At 40.2% G+C, this 24,306-nt stretch overlaps 1 protein-coding gene across 1 annotated transcript in view; it reads right to left on the minus strand.

Annotated features, from left to right (window-relative positions):
- Positions 1–18,814: 18,814 nt before the first annotated feature.
- The window catches only part of ZW10 (zw10 kinetochore protein), a 36,876-nt gene continuing 31,384 nt past the window's right edge, over positions 18,815–24,306 (minus strand). The window contains exons 13-16 of the mRNA XM_024570881.4: positions 23,687–23,817; positions 23,040–23,171; positions 22,117–22,319; positions 18,815–19,920 (exon numbers count right to left, since the gene is read on the minus strand). Of these exons, the coding sequence (XP_024426649.2) occupies positions 19,800–19,920; positions 22,117–22,319; positions 23,040–23,171; positions 23,687–23,817 (587 nt within the window). The 3' untranslated portion in view covers positions 18,815–19,799. The remainder of the gene's footprint in view (positions 19,921–22,116; positions 22,320–23,039; positions 23,172–23,686; positions 23,818–24,306) is intronic.

Genomic DNA, 24,306 nt, shown 5'->3' on the forward strand with positions numbered 1-24,306 from the left:
GACATCATTCTGTGAATGAAAGTGAAAGTAGAGGGGCAGTTCAAAACTGACCATATAATAAAATACGGTGATACAATAAAGAACAGGAGCGTGACTGCACACGGAAACCAGCAATGAGTGCTACAAAACAACAAAAACAAAGAGGGTCCTTCATAAGCAAAAATATAAGAATGGCCTGGACGTGAAAAACAGTGTCAGGGAGAGCAAAGTCCATAACATGCTGACATTTATGAAAAGACTTCAGGGGATTTGGGGGGCAGGTCAGTGAAAGAAAGAGAAATGAAAAGAGGCTATACTTGGAGTTGGCAATGTAATGTTAAAAAAGTGAGAAAGAAAGTTGAACTCACACTATTTTGCTTCCACATTCCGTACTAAGGAGAATTATCTTCAATCTAAAAAGGAGTGAACAAACACAGCTGAGAGGAAAATGAAGCATAAGACAGGTGGAAAGATAGAAAAAGAAAACCTGGGTTTGAAAAGAGTCCACAATTCTAGACGAAGATGAACAATATCTCCAGGACTTAAAAGTAAAAGAAACTGCAGATGTAATCACAAACCATGTTACGTGGTCCTGGAGATGAGAAAGCACCCCAATTTTCAAAAAGGGGTAAAAGATCTACTGCTACGTCAGACCAGTACAATTGAAGTTAATTTTACTAGAACGGATTACTAAATAAATGACTGGTGATCAAGAAGTCCTAATTTTTTTAGGTTTAAGTAATAATAATGTAGGTACAGATATTGCAAACTATTAAGACTATGAATTTAGGAACACAGCTTAGTACTGAAATTAAATGGAATTTATAACAAAGTTAATCTGACATATTTAATGTTATGCATAATTTTTATCATATTGTATGGTAATCAAGCATAAATGGAGGCCTTCGTGCAAATGAAAACAATTAATACTCTTTTAAAGCAGCACTTCAAAAGTCCGAATGTGGGAAACAGAAGCCAAGCAGGGGCTGCTCTACTCCTACCACCGCCAGACAGTCCTTAGGGAAGGGTTCGCCCTGCCTTAAACCAAGCCAGTCCAGACTCCAACCAACAGCCAGTATTAGGACCCCAAAATAGAGCCAAGTTACCATGTTTACTGGGATATTCCGTGAAAGGAACCCAGGAGAATCTGGTTCTAAGAGGGCAGAAATATCCGCTGTACTGAAACAATCTACAAAAGGAAAGTCTCGCCCTGACTGGTGTGGCTCAGTTGGTGGGGCATTGTACCACAAAGCAAAAGGTTGCTGGTTCGATTCCTAGTCAGGGCACATGCCTGGGTTGTGCTTCCTGTGCAGGAAGCAACCAATCAATGTTTCTCACACACTGATGTTGCTCTCCCTTTCTTCCTCCCTTTCTTTCCCCTCTCTAAAAATAAAAAAATAAAATCTTAAAAAAGAAAAGAAAAAGGAGATCTGTTCTGGGCACCTTCTGAACACCCAGAAACTATGGGATTGGATGAGTTGAAGCAAATGGCAGGGGCCAAGGGAAGGAGAACTCAAAGGGGACATGGTAGCATGAGTAAGCTGTACTCAACTGCATTTGAGGTGTTTGTATTGGATTCCCAGTATTCAGGGAGTGGGGGCAGAATGGTTGAGCCTGAGTGGAGAACTGGATTTGAGGAAACGGAGGGAGGGAGGCCAGCAGCAAGAGGACTCTTGCTGGCCAAGGAGAGGGGGGATGACAAGAGCTGAAAGAAGGATGAAAAAAGAGAAAGCTTCAAACAAACAAAACCAACTTTTCAGTTTCTCAGGATAAGCCCTGAGATCGAAATGATATGCTGTCTAGAATTGGCTTCAACATTCCCATGTGTGTTTGCAGTAGCAAGGAGGGGAGGAGGAAGGTGCAGACGAAATGGAACTGGCTGTGTAACTGATGACCATGTGTGATGAGTGCCTAGGGGTTCACCATACTAATTTCTCTACTTCTATGTTTACATTTTTTTAAGTTTTTTTTTGAAGCTACTAAAGGTTTCCCATTGGACTCAGAATTAAAAAAGGAAAACCTGTAGTAGCTTCAAAAAAAAAAACTTTAAAAAAATGGAAACATATAAAAGTAGAGAATAGTATGGTAAACGCCCTAGTTAGGGGTTTCCAACCTTTTGGCGTCTCTGGGCCACACTGGAAGAAGAGTTGTCTTGGGCCACCCATTAAATACACAAACACTAATGAAAACTGATGAACAAAACAAAAGGTTTTACGAAAATTTAAGATTTTGTGTCAGGCCACATTCACAGCCATCCTGGGCCACATGCGGCCTGCAGGCTGCAGGTTGGACACCTCTGCCAGATACTCATCACCCATCTTCATCCATATAATGGCCCTATACAATCTCGCCCCCTCCTCTCCTGTTACTTCTCTAGCCTCCTTTCTCCTACTCTCTGCTATTCCTTGAGTTCACCAGGCACACTCCTCCCACCTTAGGGCTGTGCAAGGGCTGGTGTCTTGGCTCAGAGTTGTCAGTGCCCAGATATCTACATAGCTTAGTCACCTTCTCAAGGTATACCCTGACCATCCCATTCAGAACAACAGCTCACTCCTCTTTCCCCCATTTCTGGAACTCCAGTAGAGTGCACATTTACCACTCTATGTTTATTTTTATTTTATGTTTATTTTTTTCCCATAGCACTTAAAATCTTCAAGCATAGTACCTAATTTACTTAATTTATTACAGTCTTTGTCACTAGAATTTAAATTACAGTAGGGAAAGGGAATTTTTGTCTGGGTGGAGGGGGTTGGTTGTTCAGTGACCAGAGGCATGCCTGGCACCCAGTAAATGTAAGTGGGATGAATGTAGGGAGTTGTAAAACTATTTAGAAGGCTGCCCTGGCTGGTGTGGCTAAGTTGGTTGGAGCGTCATCCCATAACCAAAAGGTTGTGGGTTCGATTTCCGGTCAGGACACGTACCTAGGTTGTGGGTTGATCCCTGGTCCAGGCCGTGGGTCCAGACACATACAGTCCTGGGTCAGAGCGCTAATCCCTGGTCTGGTTGTGTACTGGAGGCAACCTAGAGGTACTTTTCTCTAGCAACAATGTTTCTCTCTCACCCTTCCCCTCTCTATAAAAGCGATGAAAGAAAATGCCCTGGGGCCAGGATTAAAAAAAAGAAAACCACCAGAAAAACTACTTATAAGGCTGAGACAAGGGAGGCAGTGGGTGTCTCTGACCTTGATAATAGTGTCTTCTTCAATAGTTGGAGGAGCTAAGACCCACCCACTCCCACCCCACTCTCTTGCACTACACAAGAAATCTCAGGCACCTGATTTCTGAGTGAAGACCTTATACATAGCTCATCAGAATTGTTGCCCTCCTCCCCAATCTAAGGAGAGGTTTAGTAACTTGGTTTTGAAACATAAGGTTATATCATGTGACATCACAAAATTCTAAACCAAACTCCTCATGACAAAGAAATTCCTGTCAGAACCATGTAATTGAAAAATTTCTCAAAATTGGACTTTTGGAGCTTTCAGGAAATTTCAAGCTTCAACAAAATGTGTATTTTTGGAGGAAGTTATCACAAAACAAATGTTCAAAATCAGGTCTATGATTAGGAAGAATGTGGGTACCAAAACCCAATTTGAGAAGACTACTTCTTACCAAGACTTTTTGTATGTGAGGCAATTTCCGATAGCCTTAGCCCTCCCTGCATTTATGGCTGCCTCCTCCGCTAAGAAGTCACTCCCGTACACTTCAGTTATCCGAGACACGACCTAGCAGTGGGGCTTGGACAAACTACTCTGGGACAGTTTTCTCATGAAGAAAACACCATAGGTGTGTGTGTGAGCACATGCACACCATCCATAACTTGCAAAAGATAGACAGAATCTCGGGAAATCAAATGCACAATAGAATAAAAGCCCAGAAAAAGCTGGGCATCATTGCCTTAAGCGATAGTTAGGTATTTACTAGCATGGTAAGGAGATTATCCACACCTCCTTTAACAACGTTATTAATCAACAAAAATACCGTGTGACCTATTCACTAGTGATTGCTCAGCAACATGCTGTAGCTTACAGAACAGATGCATTCACAGTCTGGATGACCCTCCTAGGCTGACCAAGGCCAGCACTGAAGCCTAGGGTAAAATGGACAAGCTCCCGGCTTCCATTTCCACACACCAGGCATAGATGCCTGGAGATGCTCCCAGGCCTGAGGAAAGAGTGCCATCTGGAGGATCTCCATTTTAAAGAGAAACCCCTGTGCCAAAAGACCATGAACATGTCAGCAACAATTCAGGATTCACAGTAATAGCAGGAACCATTGTCAAGTCACCTTATGGACTTAAGTTGTTTGCAGTCTTGCCTTTTAACCAAAACTTCCCATTTTACTAAAATCTTGGGGAACCTTTCTTGAATTTCATCTCTCAGCCATTTGTATAGTTCTGATTGTTAATTTGGAAAGAAGTTCCTCCCGGTTGGCCCAGTTTCACTAAATGAGCCAGCCTCTTAAAGATCCCTTCCTCCCATAATCTGTATGCTCTTCCTAACGAAATAAGGTTCTACTCCCATGCCAACTCAAGGTCCCAGCAAAGAGCTGCCAGACCCAACTTCCACAAGTTCAATCAGATGGGTCACCCCTAACCAGAATGAGCATCCTCGTAATCATCAACTATCAATTGCCTTGGCCAGAGAAGGGGATGGAGTGGGCCCGTCTGTGTGCCATGGGACTCACCCTGTTCATTACAAGAGGTAGTCCCGAGGGACAGTCTACCAGACTCAGAAGAACCCTAATGCAGTTTTCTGTGCTACTGGGAGATGGAGGGGGTGAGGAGTCACTTGTAAGAAATCCCACCCCCAAACTGTGTGTACTTGTCAAGCAACAGGAATAGCTTCTATGAACAAAAGAAACCTGCTATTCTGTTTAATAGTTCTGTGATGCATTTATTTCAGTCTGTCCTTAGTTACCCATTCTCTCAATTGCTGAGAAAAAAATACTACCTGAAATTGTGTGAATTTTCAAAAACAGATCTTTTATTTACCTGTGAAAATGACCCATTCCTCTCTTAAGAAAGACATCTTTCTTGTTCTCAAAAAACTGTTTGCTTTAGGCAATTCTTTTTTCTGTGAGTTCTCATAGTAGGACATACTGAATACAGGCAAATAGCTTCACATTAACCACAGCTGAGTTCTGTAATAAAAAGAAAACCAGTCTTCCTCTTTCTTATTTGTTCTTCAATGATTCCTAAATAGATAAAAGAAAAACTAGGCAAGCAGAATGACAATGGGTTGAACCACAGCTAAGAATGAAAGGGTTAAGGCAGAACACTTGCCGGGAAAACTATTGTTCTCTGTGTGCGGGGGATCAGGGGTTGAGGCCTAAGGAAGCATGCCTGCTGTACTGAAAACTTCCTCCAGAGGGCATCTTCTTCAAAAGCACATAAAGATCACACCCTTGACCTCTTCCATAAGAGGAGATCGTATTTCAGTAGGAATAGATAAAATCCAGAGCTCTATAGAGATCCAGGATAACCTTAACATAACATATACCTCCAATGGGTGCAAAGAGTTTTAACACAGTAAGTTGAGCCGATGGATTACTTATGTCCACCAAGTAAAGAATTAGACTACAGAGCCCAGACTCAGTGTCTCATGGCACAAAAATGCCAGAGGAACATCGGCAATTTAAAATCTTTGCCACTGGATAAAGTACAGAAACAGTGGAGCTAGAGAAAGCCAAAAGCAAAAAAACCCCACAAGGTAGCAGTTAAGAGAGGAGAGAGATCTCGGTTGTGGAGTTTCCCCCTAAAGAAAGGCCCCACACCAGGCTCCCTAGCCCAGGACTCCAATGCCAAGAAGTCCCCATAACTTCTGGCTATGAGAACCAGCTTATGGAGTCTCAGGTGTTTCCCTTAAAGGACATGGGCACAGACTTACTTGCTTATGGACGCACTTGTTCTGAGCTCCAGCACTGGGGCGGCTGCAGCATGAACAGTGTCGGGGATATACGGGGGCAAGGAAGAGAAGCACTGAATTGACTAGCTTTAGGGTGAGGGCTGCAGGGGCAGGAGTCAGGGCAGCTCACTCCAGGAATGGAAGGGCTGGCAGATGCCACTGTTTCTTTGTTGAGCCCCACCCCCAAACCAATTGGCAGGTGCAGGTAGACACCAAATCTGAGTCTCACCCTGGCCGGGGTGGCTCAGTGGATTGAGCACCAACCAGCCTGCAAACCAAAAAAGCCACCAGTTCAATTTTCAGTCAGGGCACATGCCTGGGTTGCAGCCAGGTCCCCTGTTGAGGATGTGCAAGAGGCAACTGATGTTTCTCTCGCACATCAAGGTTTCCCACCCTTTCTCCCTCCCTTCCCCACTCTCTGAAAATAAATAAATAGAATCTTTTTAAAAAAAATCTGAATCTCCATTAACGTGGCTAACACTATTCATTCTACTCTGGTGATTCCCTGAGACCCCCCACATCACCCAAGTCCAGCACCTGACCCAAACTTCTTTCAGCAAAGTTTCCACACAAATGACCTGTCTCTGGTCACAATGTAGAATTTCCTAAAATCTCTCAAAGGTGCACAAACCTCAGACAAGCAGTGTGTGACCTCAACAGGCTCTGTAACTCTGGTTAGGTGGCCACAAGCTCAGCAATAGAGGTACCTGGCCTAGGATTTCACCTTAGCCTCTCCCAGGTGCCTCCAAGCCCAACAGAGGTGGCAACTGTCTGCAGACCACATTGTAGCTCCTACCAGGTGGCTCTCCACCAGGCACAGGCAGCAGCTTACCTTGGCCTGCACCACGGCTGATCTCAAGAGGCCCCAGAATCAACACACCCTGTGGCCTGCTTAAGACTATAGAAGAACACCACCTAACCACCCCTGGAAATGAAACATGCAAATGGCAAACTCAGCAAGCTGAGCCCAGCTGAAGGAAGTCCTCAACCCCCAAGGGCCCGCCCCTGCATAAAACAACTTGTCTGTTAATAGTCACCATACCCCTCAGAGCCAGTCAGCCTGAGGGTCAATCCCTCCCACTGGTAAGTCAACAGCAGTCAAGGCTCAATAGAACAGAAAGTCACATGCAACCTACACAGGGACACTTCCAGAGCACCCTGCTCAGGTGCCAAGGGAGACTATGCCACTGGGCCCCACACAGGACACCAACTCAATAAGGCAAGTGCACCAAACCCAGGAGGTGTAGCAGATCTACCTATACATAGAAACACAACACAGAGAGTTGGCCAAAATGAGGGAACAAAGAAACATGTCACCAAATGAAAGAACAGGACAAAAACTTGAGAGCTAGATGAAATGGAGATAAGCAATCTACCAGATAGGAAACTCAAAACACTGGTTATAAAGGTGTTGAACAACCTTAGAATAGATGAACTCAGTGAAAAACCTTAACAAAAACATGGGAGACATAAAAGTGAAGATAGAAACCATAAAAAAGTACCAGTCAGAAATGAACACAATAATTGAAATGAAGAATAGACAGAATCAACAGATTAATTAAATCAGAGGACTGAATCAGTGATTTGGAAGAGAAAATAGCAAAACCCCCCCAATCAAAAAAGCAAAAAGGGAGAGAAGATGGCGGCAAGATAGGTGGGAGCGGAGTCCACTTCCCCCTGGGCACCAGTGAAACACTTAGCCGATCTTTTGAGGAACAGCCAACGGTATTCCAGCATATATGAAGATGTGAGACCAAAAATTGTAGAGGACATTGAAAAATCAGACAGTAAGAAGAGTGCTTAAGGACAATAAGGTCCCTGGGACCAGCGCAGGGACCAGGGCAGCTGAAACCCCAGGCCCAGGCCACAGGGTCTGCTGCAAGATTCTTGGGATTCTTGGGAGCCAGGCTGGGCTGTGTGAGATGCCAGGTGCTTGTTTGGACTGGGCAGGGGGTGGGGTGGGGGGGTTGAATGGGAGGAATTTCTTGAAAAGAAAGAGAAAAAAGAGGCACTCAGGGGCTGTTAGAATTCTCCGCAGCAGCCACTGCCTCTTGCGCCCACACCCCCTCAGCCCCTGGACCGTGAACACAGGATAAGTAGCCCACGCCCACACGTGAAGCCCCGGGTGGGTGCACACCCAGATCAGCGGCCAGGCTGCCCGCGGGTACCCACACCTAAAGCACCAGGGACAGAACATCTCCCATCTAGGCCCTGCGCACAAAGCCCTGCAAGGCCTACTCGCTCTCTAGGAGGAAGGCAGAGGGGAGCTGCAGGGCTAGGGGAGACAGCAGTCCCAAAAAGACTTGACTCAGTAGGGGGCTGAACTACCCTGAAGGGGCGCTGAGAGTCCCTAGCATCTAGGACAGCAAAGAGCAAGAAGGTAGAATGTGAGTTGCCCCTAATTGGTGCACCTCAAGGACAGCGGCAACTGGGGGACTAAAGGCCTAGGCGGGGAGCAGGACACTGAGGAACTGCGCTGGAGGCTGGACAACAGGGAAGAGTGCAGCTCAGGAAGGGAGAAAAGTGAAACCAATGCTACTCCCCACCTGTCACAGACAGGAAGACCAGCAGAACCGGCCTGACTGGCCTGACTGATTTAAAGCAAGCAGAAGACTTTTTTTTTTAATTCCTTCTTCCTTTCTGTCCTTTTTTTATTCCTTCTTCCATTCCTCCTTCCTTCCTTCCTTTACTTTATTCCTTCTTCCTGCCTTCTTTTAACTTTTTTTAAATCCCTTCTTCCTTTTTTTAATCCTTCCTCCTTCCTTCCTTTCCCTTTTTATTCCTTTTTCCTTCCTTTTCTTTTGTATTTTAAATTTTTTAAATCCTTCTTTTCTTTCCTATCTTTTTTTTCATTCCTTCTACCTTCCTTCCTTTCCTTTCCTATTCCTTTTTCCTTCCTTCCCTTTTCCTTTTTTTTCTTCTTCTTCTTTTCCCACAGGTGAGACAATAAAACCTGGAGCTCTGAAAAGACCAGAGTTAGACCCAAACAGGGGTCATCCTAACAACTGAGACAGTGAGACAAATTTCACTTTGCTACTCCAGAGAACCTGCAAGGTGGGAGTGGTGAACACCAGTACACCTGGTGGAAGAGGAAACCCACCAACAAAGGAACCACCAACAGATAACAACGGAAGAAGGTGAAAGAGGGAGTGGAAGCCACACTAACCTCAATCCAGGACGGATCTGGAAGTACAACTAAATAGTGCAAAAGTTACTCAGAACAAACAACTGAACAAGAGCGAGAGAGAAGCCTCAAAACCTTGTACACATGGAAGAATTAGCTTCAACACAACCTGTCAACACCTGCACAACAGAATACAAAACATGGTGGATGGAGTGACCCTCAGTTAACCCATCAAAGAAAGACCCAACAACAATCAAAACCCAAAGACATACAGAGAGCCAACATAAACGACAGCCTAAGACCAGCGAGCTCAGGAGATTAAGGAGACAACACCACTGAATCCCAATGGCATTCCACCATTGAAGTTCACACCATAAACCCAGGGAGTCAGAACAGATCAATTTAAGAAGCACAGGCTAACAAGAAGAGTCTCACAAACAATGGGAAGACAAAGAAACAATCCCCAGATGGAAGGAAAGGAGGAAGCCTCAGAGAGAATGCTAAATGAAATAGAGGCAAGTCAACTGTCAGATACTGAGTTCAAAGCAATGGTTATCAGGAAGCTCAATGAGCTCACAGAGAATTACCAGAAACTACAGGGAAACAATAATGAACTCACTGCAAACTATATCAACATGAAAAAGGAAACGGAAACTATCAACAAGGGCCGAGAGGCAATGAAGAATACAATTTCTGAACTGAAGAACAGAGTAGAAGGAATCAAAAGCAGGCTCGATGAAGCAGAGGATCAGATTAGCGAGCTGGAGGACAAAGTAGAAAAAAACACCCAGAAAGAGCAAGAAAAGGAAAAGAGGCTCAGAAAGAATGAAGAGGGGTTAAGGGAAATGCTGGACAACATGAAACAGAATAATATCCATATAATAGGGATACCAGAAGGAGAAGAAGAGCAAGGGATAGAAAACCTCTTTGAAAAAGTAATGATGGAAAATTTCCCTAATCTGATGAGAGAAAAAGTCACACAAATCCAGGAAACACAGAGAGTCCCAAGCAAGAGGAAACGCAAAGAGGCCCACTGCAACACACATCAAAATTAAAACCAAAACAAAGAGAGGATCTTAAAGGCAACAAGGGAGAAACAAGAAGTAACATACAAGGGAGCCCCAATAAGGATAGCAACTGATTTCTCAATGGAAATGCTCCAAGCTACAAGAGAATGGCAAAAAATATTCCAAGTAATGAGAACCAGAGGCCTGCAACCAAGGCTACTTTACCCAGCAAGGCTCTCAATCAAGATAGAAGGCCAAATAAAGAGTTTCCCAGACAAAAGAAGTCTAAAAGAATACACCTCCACCAAACCAGCTCTGCAAGAGATGCTAAAGGGACTGCTTTAAGGAAAGAAAGGAAGAGAAAGAGAGAGGAACACAGGTGTGAAAAAATGGCAATGAATAAGTACTTATCAATAATAACCTTAAATGTAAATGGATTAAATGCTCCAATCAAAAGACATAGAATAGGTGAATGGATAAGAAAACATGACCCACACATATGCTGCCTACAAGAGACCCACCTCAGGACAAAACACCCACACAGACTGAAAGTAAAGGGCTGAAAACAAATTTTCCAAGCAAACGGACAGGAAAAAAAAGCAGGGGTAGTTATACTCATATCAGACAAAATAGACTTCCAAAGAAGGGCCATAAAGAGAGACCCAGAAGGTCACTTTGTAATACTCAAAGGAAGAATCCACCAAGAAGACATAAACATTGTAAATATATATGCAGCCAACATAGGAGCACCCAAATACATAAAGAAAATCTTGGAGGACTTCAAGAAAGATATTGACAGCAACACAATCATAGTAGGGGATTTTAACACCCCACTGTCAAAGATGGACAGATCTTCCAAACAAAATATCAACAAAGGTATTGTGGCATTGAAAAAGCCCTAGAGGAAATGGACTTAACTGATATATAGAGCCTTTCATCCCAAAGAAGCGAAATACACATTCTTTTCAAATGCACATGGAACATTTTCAAAGATAGACCACATGATAGGACACAAAGCAAGCCTCAACAAATTCAAGAAAATTGAAATCATATCAAACATTTTCTCTGACCACAAGGGACTGAAACTAGAAACCAACCCCAAGGAAAAAAAACCAAAACACTCAAAATCATGGAGATTGAATAGCATGCTATTAAACAATGAATGGGTCAAGAATGATATTAGGAACGACATCAAAAAGTTTCTGGAAACAAAAGAACTCACAACAACCCAAAATTTATGGGACACAGCAAAGGCAGTCCTGAGAGGGAAGTTCATAGCAATACAGGCCTACCTCAAAAAGATAGAAACATTTCAAACAAACAACCTAACCCTACACCTACGAGAACTCGAGGAACAACAACAAAGACAGCCCAGAGCAAGTAGAAGGAAGGAAATAACCAAGATCGGAGCAGAGTTAAATGACATAGAGACTTAAAAGCACAATTCAAAGGATCAATGAATCCAGGAGCTGGTTCTTTGAAAACATAAACAAAATCGACAATCCCTTAAGCAGGCTCATCAAGAAAAAAAGAGAGAGGACCCAAATAAACACAATCAGAAATGAAAGAGGAGAGACTACAACTGATACCACAGAAATACAAAGGACTGTAAGAAATTACTACGAAGAACACTATGCCAAGAAATGTGAAAACCTAGGTGAAATGGACACATTTTTAGAAAAATATAATCTTCCAAAACTGAATGAAGAAGAAGCAGAAAACCTGAACAAACCAACAACAGCAGAGGAAATTGAAGCAATCATCAAAAAACTCCCAACACACAAAAGCCCTGGACCAGATGGTTTCACGGGAGAATTCTACAAAACACTTAAGGAAGAGCTAACCCCTATCCTTCACAGAGTATTCCAAAAAATTCAAGAAGATGGGAGACTCCCAAACTCATTTTATGAAGCCAACATCATCCTAATCCCAAAACCAGATAAAGACACAACAAAGAAAGAAAACTTCAGGCCAATATCGCTGATGAATATAGATGCTAAAATTCTCAACCAAATATTGGCAAACCACATCCAGCAATACATTAAAAAGATCATACACCATGACCAAGTGGGATTCAACCCAGGGATGCAAGGATGGTACAATATTTGCACATCAATAAACATAATACATCACATAAACAACAGAAAGACAAAAATCACATGATCATATCAATAGATGCGGAAAAAGCATTTGATAAGGTACAGCACCCATTTCTGATAAAAACACTCAGCAAAGTGGGAATAGAGGGAGCATTCCTCAACATAATAAAGGCCATATATGAGAGACCCACAGCCAACATCATACTCAATGGGCAAAAACTAAAATCTTTCCCACTAAGATCAAGAACAAGACAAGGTTGTCCACTTTCATCACTTCTATTCAACATAGAAGTTTTATCCACAGCAATCAGATAGAAAAGGGAATAAAAGGCATCCAGATTGGAAAGGGGGAAACAAAACTGTCATTGTTTGCAGATGACATGATAGTGTACATAGAAAATCCTATAGATTCCACCAAAAAACTACTTGACCTAATAAATGAATTTGGCAAAACAGCTGGATACAAAGTCAATATCCAGAAATCAAAGGGATTCTTGTACACAAACAATGAAACATCAGAAATCAGGAAAAAAATCCCATTTGATATAGCAACAAGAAAAATAAAGTACCTAGGAACAGACCTAAACAAGGAGGTAAAAGGCCTGTACTCAGAAAACTACACAACACTGAAGAAAGAAATTAAGGAAGACACAAACAAATGGAAGCACGTACCAAGCTCATGGATTGGAAGAATTAACATCATCAAAATGGCCATACCACCCAAAGCAATTTATAGATTCAATGCAATCCCTATTAGAGTACCCATGACATATTTCACAGCTATAGAACAAACGCTTCAAAAATTTACATGGAACTATAAATGACCCTGAATAGCTGCAGCAATTTTGAGAAAGAAGAACATAGTAGGAGGGATCACAATACTTGGTACCAAATTGTATTACAAGGCCACTGTAATCAAAACAGCCTGGTACTGGCATGAAAACAGACAGATAGACCGGTGGAACAGAACAGAAAACCCAGAAATAAACCCAAGTCTCTACGGTCAATTAATATTTGACAAAGGGGGAAGAAGCATAAAATAGAGTAAAAATAGCCTCTTCAACAAATGGTGTTGGGACAGCTGGACAGCTACATGCAAAAAAATGAAACTAGAGTACTAACTTACACCACACACAAAAATAAATTCAAGGTGGATAAAAGACTTAAATATAAGTCGTGACACCATAAAAGTCCTAGAAGAGAACATAGGCAGGAAAATCTCAGATATTTCACATAGCGGTATTTTCACTGATATGTCCCCTAGAGCAAGGGACGTAAAGGAACGAATAAACAAATGGGACCTCATCAAAATAAGACACTTCTGCATGGCTAAGGAAAACAGTGGGTAATAAAAGGAAAAGAGAATCGACCGTGTGGGAAAACATATTTGCCAATGATACCTCAAACAAGGGTTTAATCTCCAAAATATATAAAGAACTCACACAACTCCATTCTAAGACAAACAATGCAATGAAAAAATTGGCAAAGGACTTGAACAGACACCTCTCCAAGGAGGACATACAGAGGGCCCAGAGACATATGAAAAGATGCTCACTATTGCTAGCTATCAGAGATGCAAATTAAAACCACAATGAGATACCACCTCACACCAGCCAGAATGGCCATCATAACCAAAACAACAAACAACAAGTGTTGGAGAGGTTGTGGAGAAAAGGGAACCCTAGTGCACTGTTGGTGGGAATGCAGACTGGTGAGGCCACTGTGGAAAACAGTATGGAATTTCCTCAGAAAACTAAAAATGGATCTACCTTTTGACCCAGCAATTCCGCTGCTGGGATTATACCCTAAGAACCCTGAAACACCAATCCAATAGAACCTATGCACCCCAATGTTCATAGCAGCACAATTTACAACAGCCAAGTGCTGGAAGCAACCTAGGTGCCCATCGGTAAATGAGTGGATCAAAAAACTATGGTACATTTATACAATGGAATTCTATGCAGCAGAAAGAAAGGAGGAGCTCCTACCCTTTGTGACAGCGTGGATGGAACTGGAAAGCATTATGCTACGCGAAATAAGCCAGGAGGTAAAAGACAAATACCATATGATCTCACCTTTAACAGGAACCTAATCAACAAAACAAACAAGCAAGCAAAATATAACCAAAGACACTGAATTGGGAAAAGGCCGACAGTGACCAAAGGGTAGAGTGGAGGGAATTTCCAGGGAAAAGGGTGAAGGGTTTATAGGAACAATTATAAAGGACACATGGACAATAACAGGGGGTGGGGTGGGGTGGCGGAAACGGGAGGGAGGTGGGGAGGGCTGGGGGTTAGGCTGGGGTGGGGGGAAAAGTTAAGAGAACTGTAATTGAGTAACAGTAAAATTAGGGAAGAAAAAAAAAGCAAAAAGAATTTTGAAAATGAGGATAGTTTAAGCAACCTCGGGGTTGGGACCACACAAGCATACCAATATGTGCAGAATAAGAAAGGGATTGAAAACCAATTTGAAGAAATAAAGATGGTAAACTTCCCTAACTTGAAAAAAGAAACAGACATGTAAGTCTATGAAGCACAGAAAGTCCCCAAAAAGATGAACCCAAAGAGTCACACACCAAGGCACATCATAATTAAATGCCAAAGATTAACAACTGAGAGAGGATCTTAAAAGCAGCAAGACAAAAGCAGTTGGTTACCTACAATGAAGTTCCCATAAAACAGTCAGCTAATTTCTCAAGAGAAACTCTGTAGCTGGTCAAAAGAATTGGCACAAAATATTGAAGGTAATGTACAGCAAGATTACTGTACCCAACAAGGCTGTTATTTAGAATCAAAGAGATAAAGAGCTTCTCAGACAAGAAAAAGCTATGGGAGTTCATTACCATCAAAGCAGTACTACAAGAAATGTTAAAGGGACTTCTTTAAGAAAGGGAAAAAAGAACATAAATATAAATAATAAAATGACAACATACCTATCAATAACCACTTTAAATGTAAATGAAATATATGCTTCAATTCAAAGGGTAGCTGAAAATATGACGAAGACCCATACATATTTTCTAAAAGAGACACATACCAGATCAAAAGAAACAAACAAACCAAAAGTGAAAGGATGAAAACATGCAAATGGAAACAATGTACAAAACTGAAGTAGCAATATATATGCCTGACAAAAGAAACTTTAAAACAAAGGCTATAATAAGGAGGGGAAAGACATCTCATAATGATAAAGGGAGCAGTCAAATAAGAAGATGCAACCCTTGCAAACATTTATGCATCCAACACAGGAGCACCTAAAAATGTAAAGAAAATCTTTGTGGATATTAACGGAGAGCCTGACAGCAACACAGTCGCAGTAGAGGTTTTTAACAACTTGTTGACAGCACTGGATAGACCTTCCAGACAGAATATCAACAAGGAAACAGCAGCCTTAACTGGCACACTCGATCAGAGAGATTTAATTAGTATTTTCAGAGAATTTTACCCCAAAACAGGAGAATATACACTCTTTTATCAAGTGCACATAGGACATTCTCTAGGATAGTCCACATGTTAGAACACAAAAAAAGTCTTAATAAATTCAAAAGTTTGAAATTATATCAGATATCTTCTGTAACAATGGTATGGAGATCAAGAAAGAAATCAAAAGATACCTTCAGACAAATGAAAATGAAACCACAACAACCCAAAAATCAATGGGACACAGCAAAAGCAATCCTAAGGGGAAAGTTCACAGCAATACAGGCCTACCTCAAAAAGCGAAAAAAATCTCAAATAAACAACCTAACCTTACACCAAAAAAAACTAGGAAAAGAACAACAAAAAAAGCTCAAAGTGAGTAGAAGGAAGGAAATAATAAATACCAGAGTGAAAATAAATGAAAGAGTCTAAAAAAATACAAAAGATAAATGAAAGCATGAGCTGGTCTTTGAAAAGATAAACAAAACTGATAAATCTTTAAGTAGATTCATCAAGAAAAAAAAGAGGACCCAAATAAATAAAATCAGAACTGAAAGAGAAGTGACAACATACACACAGAAATACAAAGGCTTATTAGAAAATACTACAAATAATTATATGCCAACAAACTGAAAATCTAGAACAAATAAATTCCTATAAACGTACACTCTTCCAAGACTGAATCAAGAAGAAACAGAAAATCTAAACAGACCAATTACTACTAACAAAATCAAAGCAAGTAATAAAAAAATTCCCCAAAATAAAAGTCCTGGACCAGATAGCTTCACAGGTGAATTTTACCAAACATTCAAAATAGAATTAACACCCATCCTTCTCAAACTATTCCCAAAAATTTAAGAGGAGGGAAGGCTCCAAAGCTCGTTTTATGAAGCTAAGGTACCCTGATTCCAAAATCAGACAGACATTACAAAAAATGAAAATTATATGCCAATATCCCCGATAAACGGGTGTAAAAATCTTCAAAAAATTATTAGCAAACTGAATTCGGCAATACATTAAAAAGATTACACACCATCATGACCAAGTGGGATTTATTCCTGGAATCAAGGTTGGTTCAATATCTGCAAATCAAACATAAACAAAATGAATAAACATGTACGATCATATCAATCATTGCAGAAAGCATCTGACAAAATCCAACACCCATTTATGATAAAAATCTCAGCAAAAAGGGAATGGAGAAAACATACCTCATCATAATAAAGGCCATATATGACCTACCCACAGATAACTTCATACTCAGCAGGGATAAGCTAAAAGTGTTTTCCTTAAGATCAGGAACAAGACAAGGATGTCCATTTTTACCACTTTTATTCAACATAGTATTGGAAGTCCCAACCACGGCGGTCAGACAAGCGAAAACTAAAAGGCATTCAAATTGGAAAGGAGGAAGTAATACTGTAATAATTTGCAAACAACATATTTTGTATAGAGAACCGGAAAGACCCCACCAAAAAGAATTAGAGCAGAAAAAAGAATTCAGTAAAGAAGCAGGATACAAAATTAATATTTAGAAATTGATTGCATTTTATACACCAGTAATACTATCACAAAGAGAAAATAGAACAATTGCATTTACAACTGCATGAAAAAAATAATAAATAAAATACCTAGGAATAAATTTAACCAAGGTGGTAAAAGACCTGTACTTGAGAAACTGTAAGATATTAAAGAAGGAAAATGAAGAATATACAAATAAATAAAAAGGCATACCATGCTCACGGAAGAATGAACACCATTAAAATGTCCATACTACCCAAGGATACACTAAGTGAAATAAAGAACAATTTACAGAAAAACAACAGTGGAGTGGATGAAGCCAAGAATCAAATCAATGATTTGGAACATAAGGAAGCAAGCAAAAAACAACCATGCAGAACAAGAAGAAAAAGGAATCCAAAAAAATGAGGATAGTATAAACAGTCTCTGGGACAACTTCAACTGATCCAACATTGGAATCATAGGGGTGCCAGAAGGAGAAGAGAAAGAGGAAGAAATTGGAAATCTATCTGAAAAAATAGTATCTGAAAAAATCTATCTGAAAGAAAACTCCCCTGATATGGTGAAGGAAACAGACATGCAAGCCCAGGAAGCAGTCCCAGTCATGATGAAAAGAGGCCCAGTCCAAGACACATCATAATTAACAGGACAAAGGTTAAAGACAAAGAAAGACTCTCAAAAGCAGCAAGAGAAAAGAAGTTAGTTACCAGATGGATGCCAGATGGGAGGGGTGTGGGAGAACAGGTGAAGAGGTGAGGAGGTTAAGAAGTACACATAGGTAGTTACAGAATAGCCATGGGGATGTAAAGTACAGTATAGGAAATGGAGTAGCCAAAGAACTTATACGCATGACCCATAGACATAAACAATGGTGTGGAGACTGCCTGAGGGAGTAGGGGGCGCTGGGTGGAAGGGGACTAAGGGGGAAAAATCAGGACAACTGTAATAGCATAATCAATAAAATTTTTAAAAAAGAAAAAAAAACAAATGACTACATCAAACTAAAAAGTTTTTGCATCAGAAAAGAAACCATTAACAAAACGAAAGATAACCTACTGAACTGGAAAAGATATTTGCCAATGATACATCTGATAAGAGGTTAATAACCAAAATACATAAGGAATTCATACAATTTAACACACACACACACACAAAACCACAATCCAATTAAAAAATGGACCGTAGATCTGAATAGACATTTCTCCAAAGAGGACATATAGATGTCCAACAGACATGTGAAAAGATGCTCAACACCCTTATCATCAGGGAAATACAAATTAAAGACACAGTGAGATATCTCTTTACATCTGTCAGAATGGCTATGTTCAATAAATCAACAAAGAAATGTTGACGCAGATGAGGAGAAAAGGAAGCCCTTGTGCACTGGTGGTGGGACTGTAAATTGGTGCAGCCACTATGAACCAGTACAAATATTCCTCAAAACATTTAAAAACAGAATGACCATATAACCCGGAAATTCCTCTTCTGGGTATTTATCCAAAAAAGCCCAAAACACTAATTCACTTGGAAAGACATATGCACCCCCTATGTTCACTGCCACATTATTTACAGTAGCCAAGATACGGAAGGACCTTAAGTATCCACCCAGAGAAGAAGAAAGATGTGAGATATATATATCTCAGACCTAGAGGGGACTATGCTAATGACATAACTCAGACAGAGAAAGACAAGTATCATACAATATATGTGGAATCTAAAACACACAATAAATGAACAAAGAGAACAGAACAGAACAAAGTCACAGATACAGAGAACTTACTGATGATTGCCAGATGGCAGGGGGGTTGGGGAGATGGCTTAAAAAGTGAACGGATTAAGAAGTAAGAAAGTGCCAGTCATAAAATTAGTCAAGGGGACCCAAAGAACATCACATGGAATATAGTCAATAATATTGTAATAACTACATATGGTATCAGATGGACACTAAACTTATGGGGGGAGAGCACTCTGTAAGATACATAAATGTCTAATCACTGTGTTGTACAACTAAAACTAATAATAATGTATGTCAACTGTAATTATAAAATTAAAAATATTTTAAAAGTAGAATTTAGTTCAAATAGTGAAAATGTCAAAAATGTATACTAAAAGTCCTAGGAGTCCTAGACATTCTAAAAAATTATCAGACAGTGTTATGGAGAAGATAAAAAGTCAGTGAGCCCTTTGTGAGGACCCTAACTGTCAATAAAAGAGTGGCATCAAATGTAAGAAAAATTGGTCTCTTTTGTCAAAGCTCCCATGTTATTAAAGACACTCAGCCTTCAAAGTATTATTTATTGGAAAGAAAGTTTAAAGGCATTCTTATTAATTCTTACAAGGCGAAATATGGTTCCTCTACCTCCCAAAATATATTTCCCCTTCGCTCACAAATCTCCTGGACTCCCTGATTGAAGGCAAGGGCCTACATTTACAGTGAATACAATTCCCAGAGGGCCATGGAAGCAACATGAAACAATGCAGCCCCACAGTTTCTTATCAGGGAGGGTAGCTAGAAAGTCAACAAGTTAAGGTGCTTCAACTTGATGTCCTGTCTTATCTTAACATCCAATTCTTTAACAAAGCCTCATATAGGCCACAAGGTAAGGCGTTCTTAGGTGAAACTGAACTTCCATTGTATAATGGTTCACCAAAACCAATGGGCAATTCCAAGAAGTCTTTAAAGCAATAATTATGCCACAAGAGGAATCCACGTAGTCAAGACATGGCTTTCTTAGGAATATAGAGCTATTTAATCTTGGCAAGGGCAGCTGCTCTTCTTTCTGTATTCTGGAACAAGGCACGAATTAAAGCTTTTACTTCACTGGAGGAGAACGCAGCTGCCAAAGGTCCTTTTCCATCTGCCCACCTGCAAAATAAAAGACAAAATTATATTTCCTATTATGTCTCTGAAGTATAGGCAAGATTTAAAAATTGCTTATTTAACCCCAAATGCTAGTATAAATAGCAATGAAACAAATCCTGGCACCCTTCCCCTTCTTTACGGATCTATCCGCAATCTCTTTGACCTCTTCTGCTTCTTGGCTCCATGCTGGTATCAGCACAGACAGGCGCAGAGAGCCAGTTAGGAAGACAAGACTCTTCTCCCTGATTCTATACTCCCTAAGCCCTGTTTGAACTCCACAATTATGACCACATCTTTATATGCTACACAGAGTACTGGGATCTCTAACTATTTCAAAATGTGAAACACAGACCACAAATTTCAACTGACAAAGAATTGGTATAAAAATTACACAGAGGACTCCCATAAATAAATAATGAAATCACAAATAACCCATTACAGTAAAGGGCAAAAAATAGGAACAGGCATTTTACAACAGAAGAAAAATGAATGATCAATAAATGCTCAACATCATTAGAACTTAGGGAAATGTAAATTACATCAACAATGAGCAAAAGTCACACCAATTAGCAAAAATTTAAAGTCTGATAATACCGAGTACTGGTATAAATGTGAGGCAGCAGGACAAATTATTCCATCTGTTCGATGGAATATGATACAGCAGTGAAGATGAACTACAGCTACATCACTGTGAATGAATTTCAAAAACATAATACGGAACAAAAGAAGCAAGTTATAGGGGATTCCACTTATAGCAAGCTGAAAAACAGGCAAGTTGAAACTTTGTATGGTTTAGGAATATGTGCAAATGTGGTAAAACTATAAAGAAAGGCAAGGAAATGACATGAAATTCATGATAGTAGTTATCTCTGATCGGGAGAGTTTTGGAAAGTACACAAGAGTCAGAAAGTACACAAGAGTACACAAAAATTCAGACCCATCTAGGTCTATATAACTGAGGATCTGTTAATAAACCAAACTAAAGCAGATAAACAAGCAGCTATAGGGATGAAGATGGACCTTAAAGCCTATTCATGGAGCTCTCTAAGCAGGGTATACATACTGGTTAATAATCTACCAAGACAGTAAAGGCATCCATGGGTGTGTGACTAACCCATATCTATACTGCCTTGTATAGTACAGATGACTTCCACATGGTATGGTATGATACAGGCAGCATACAATTACTGGGACAGCAATGTTAACTGACCGTGGTGAGATAAAACATCTACTACGTGTATGATGCTTAATCTCTAAACCTACTGTACGCCCTGCAGAAAAACTGCTGTTCAATCAAACAGTGGTTTGAGGTTGCATAATACAAACAAAGTCACTTCTCTGTTAATGTGCTCAAGCCAATGTTAAAATGCATTTATTGTTGGTTACAATGGGCAACAATTTCCACCTAGGTGTCAGAAGCTGTACTTCTTACAGATCCAAGATCCCCAAGCAACATGTTCAAGGCCATACTCATATGAAACAAGAAGTCTTATTTCATGATTACCTATGCACACAATACTAGACAACTTACAAAGGCTCCAACTACTGCTACTCAAAATGAAACTCTTTCCTGGGCAACATTAAGAAATAGAGAAAATATTATAGTAACTGCACATGGTATCAGATGGGTAGTAGATTTAATCAGGAAGATCACTTTGTACATTATACAAATGTCTAATCACTATGTTGTACACCCAAAACTAATATAATACTGTATGTCAACTGTAATTGAAAAATAAAAATCTTAAATAAATAAAAATAATCTTCCCAGGCAAATAAGGAAGGAAGGAAAAGGAAAAGGAGAAGGAAAAGGAGAAGGGGAAGGGAGAGGGGAAGGGAGGGAGGGGAGGGGAGGGAAAGGATGGGAAGGGGACAGAAGGGAAAGGAAAGGAGAGGAGAGGAGCGGGGGAGAGGGAGAGCGAGGAGGAGAGAGAGAGAAAGAGGGAGGGGGTGAGAGGGAGAGGGGGTAGAGGGGACGGAGAGAAGGGGAGAGAAGACAGAGAGAGAGGAAGAGAGGGGGAGGAGAGGGGTGGGAGAGATTGAGAGGGAGAGAGAGAGGGAAAGAGAGAGAGGGAGAGAGAGAGGAGGAGAGAGAAGGGGAGAGAGGGGCAGGAGGGAGAGAGAGAGAAGAAGCAAAGCATTGCTATTAATGACACTAACAGTCTTTGTATCTGTGCAAAGACATATGCCTCTACCCACCGATCCCCAATTTCCTGCAGACTGGCCTGTAACATCATCATCAGTTCTTTGAATGGCATCCATTTTGGCACATAGACTGGAACTTCTTCTTGATACTTCCTGTTCTTGCTTTCTTCAGACAGAGGTGCAAATACTTGGGGTCCTTCATCCATCACTGTTTTGCATAAGGAATATAATCTATCACCATCTTCAGTAGAGATGTCCTGGTTTTGCACAAATGGAACACAAGAGAATAGAATTGGGTCAGTTTCCTAGGAAGGCGAGGGCAGATCTTTGGTGCATGTTGTCCAGGCCGTCAGCTACAGCAAGATGTTTTCCAATCAATTTAGCACATCTTACTAGACACTAGATTTCATTGGCTCTCTGATAATATTCTTAAAGCTAGAATGACACAAAATATGTTTCAAAAGGTTGTTAGTAACTTAGTTTGCCTACGTGAAAGAGCCCATTTCTCCAGTAAAATGCAGCAAAGCTTGCTGCATCCTCTAGAGGCATGAGATGGATCACACACATAATCCCAACTGCAGGAGTGTGTTAGAAAAGTGGTGCCTGCACAAGGCTGCATTTCACTTTAATAAATTAAATTATTTAATTCACTTGCAAGTTAAATAAATATATGACTTCATACTTTACAATCCATCTCAGGACTACCCAGTTTCCAACCTCCTCACTCATAATGCTAGTTGGAGAAGTAGTATAATCGTACTTTCTTACATAGGAATAAAAGATAGAGATTACCAAGACAGAATTAAGACAAAACTGAAAAACAGTAACAATATAATGAGTTAGACACAAAACATGAACAATTTCTCTTACCATCTGTATTGAGTAAAACTGAGACTTCAACAACACTTTCTTAGTAAAGTGACAATCTGGGACAAGAATTGCATATCAAGTCTGGTGAGGCATCTAACGGCTCTTACCTCTAGGGCAGTGATTCTAACAATAATCTCAGAAATTGCTGTATTGAGTAAAGTCCCCATAGCCTTGCAATATATATTCACTGGCAGGACATCCTGCCACACAAGTCCAAGTCTCTTCAGTTGATGCAGTACCTGTCAGAAGAACACAGCTATTTACATAGAAAAGAAATCGTTGCAACTTCTTTCCAGATTTATATTCATAATTTGTGTTTATGAGAGAAAAATGATTATATAAAGGTGATGTAAAACAATACAGAATATGTGCTTCTTGAATATTAAACCTTAGTGATATGCCTACTACATGAAAAACTGCATTAAAAAATAAATCATGTAGGAAAGAGAAGCATTAAGATGAAAGCTAATATTTCAAATTTCCCAAACCCAAGTTCACGGGTTAAATATTCGCTATGACAGACTTAATGACTTGTCACATTAGTGATGTGATGGAAAGGAAGCTTCCTATTGGCTTGGTGGAGCAATGGGAGGGAAAGATGGTTAAATATGACTATAACAAGTATCCAGATTTTCCAGTGGGGGTTGTGTGGAATCAACTGAGTTACCTGTTACAGATTCTTTGCTGTTTAAAAAACAAGGGAGGAATAGCTAAAGATAAAGTACAAATTCCAGGGCTAACAAAAGAACCCCACCTGACGGATTGCTTTACTTGCTGCAGAATAGTTCTCTTCATCATCCATGTTTGAAAAGTTCCTAGCACTTGATAATCTTTCCAGAAGTTCTCCTTTCTGTGACCGCATCTGGGCCAAAAAACACTCTGTTCCTATGATGAAAAATGAGAATAAAGAGTTCTAAAAGTTGTTCAATTACACGCTGCAAAACTAGGGTGGAAGAGGAGAGAAACATGTACCATGTATCTGTTCTGCTTAAAAATACTTGTTTGCTAGATAACATCATAAAGCTTCCCTAAGGTTACTAAAAACAATCACTTCTAACACATTACCTAACTCCTCCAATCCCACTCTCAGGATAGTAAGTCTTTCTAAATAGTTTGTCTAGAGTCAGAAATGAAAAAATTACTTATACAGAAAAAGCAGCTACTTATTTTTCTGACAAATCTATACTACCTAAGAAAAATCAGATGAAAAGCTAAGTGAATTATATAGACTCTCTGCTTTTCTTAGGCTATCATTATAGTGAATATACTGATTTACTCCACATTTCATTTCTTTTGATTTTCAATCCCAATAAAGCTAAGGGAGGTAGAAGAGGATGGGACCGTCTTAAGGTTTTGCAAAATAACAAGCACTGA

Source organism: Desmodus rotundus, chromosome 5 (assembly GCF_022682495.2).
Source record: "Desmodus rotundus isolate HL8 chromosome 5, HLdesRot8A.1, whole genome shotgun sequence".
Classification (NCBI taxonomy): Eukaryota; Metazoa; Chordata; class Mammalia; order Chiroptera; family Phyllostomidae; genus Desmodus; species Desmodus rotundus.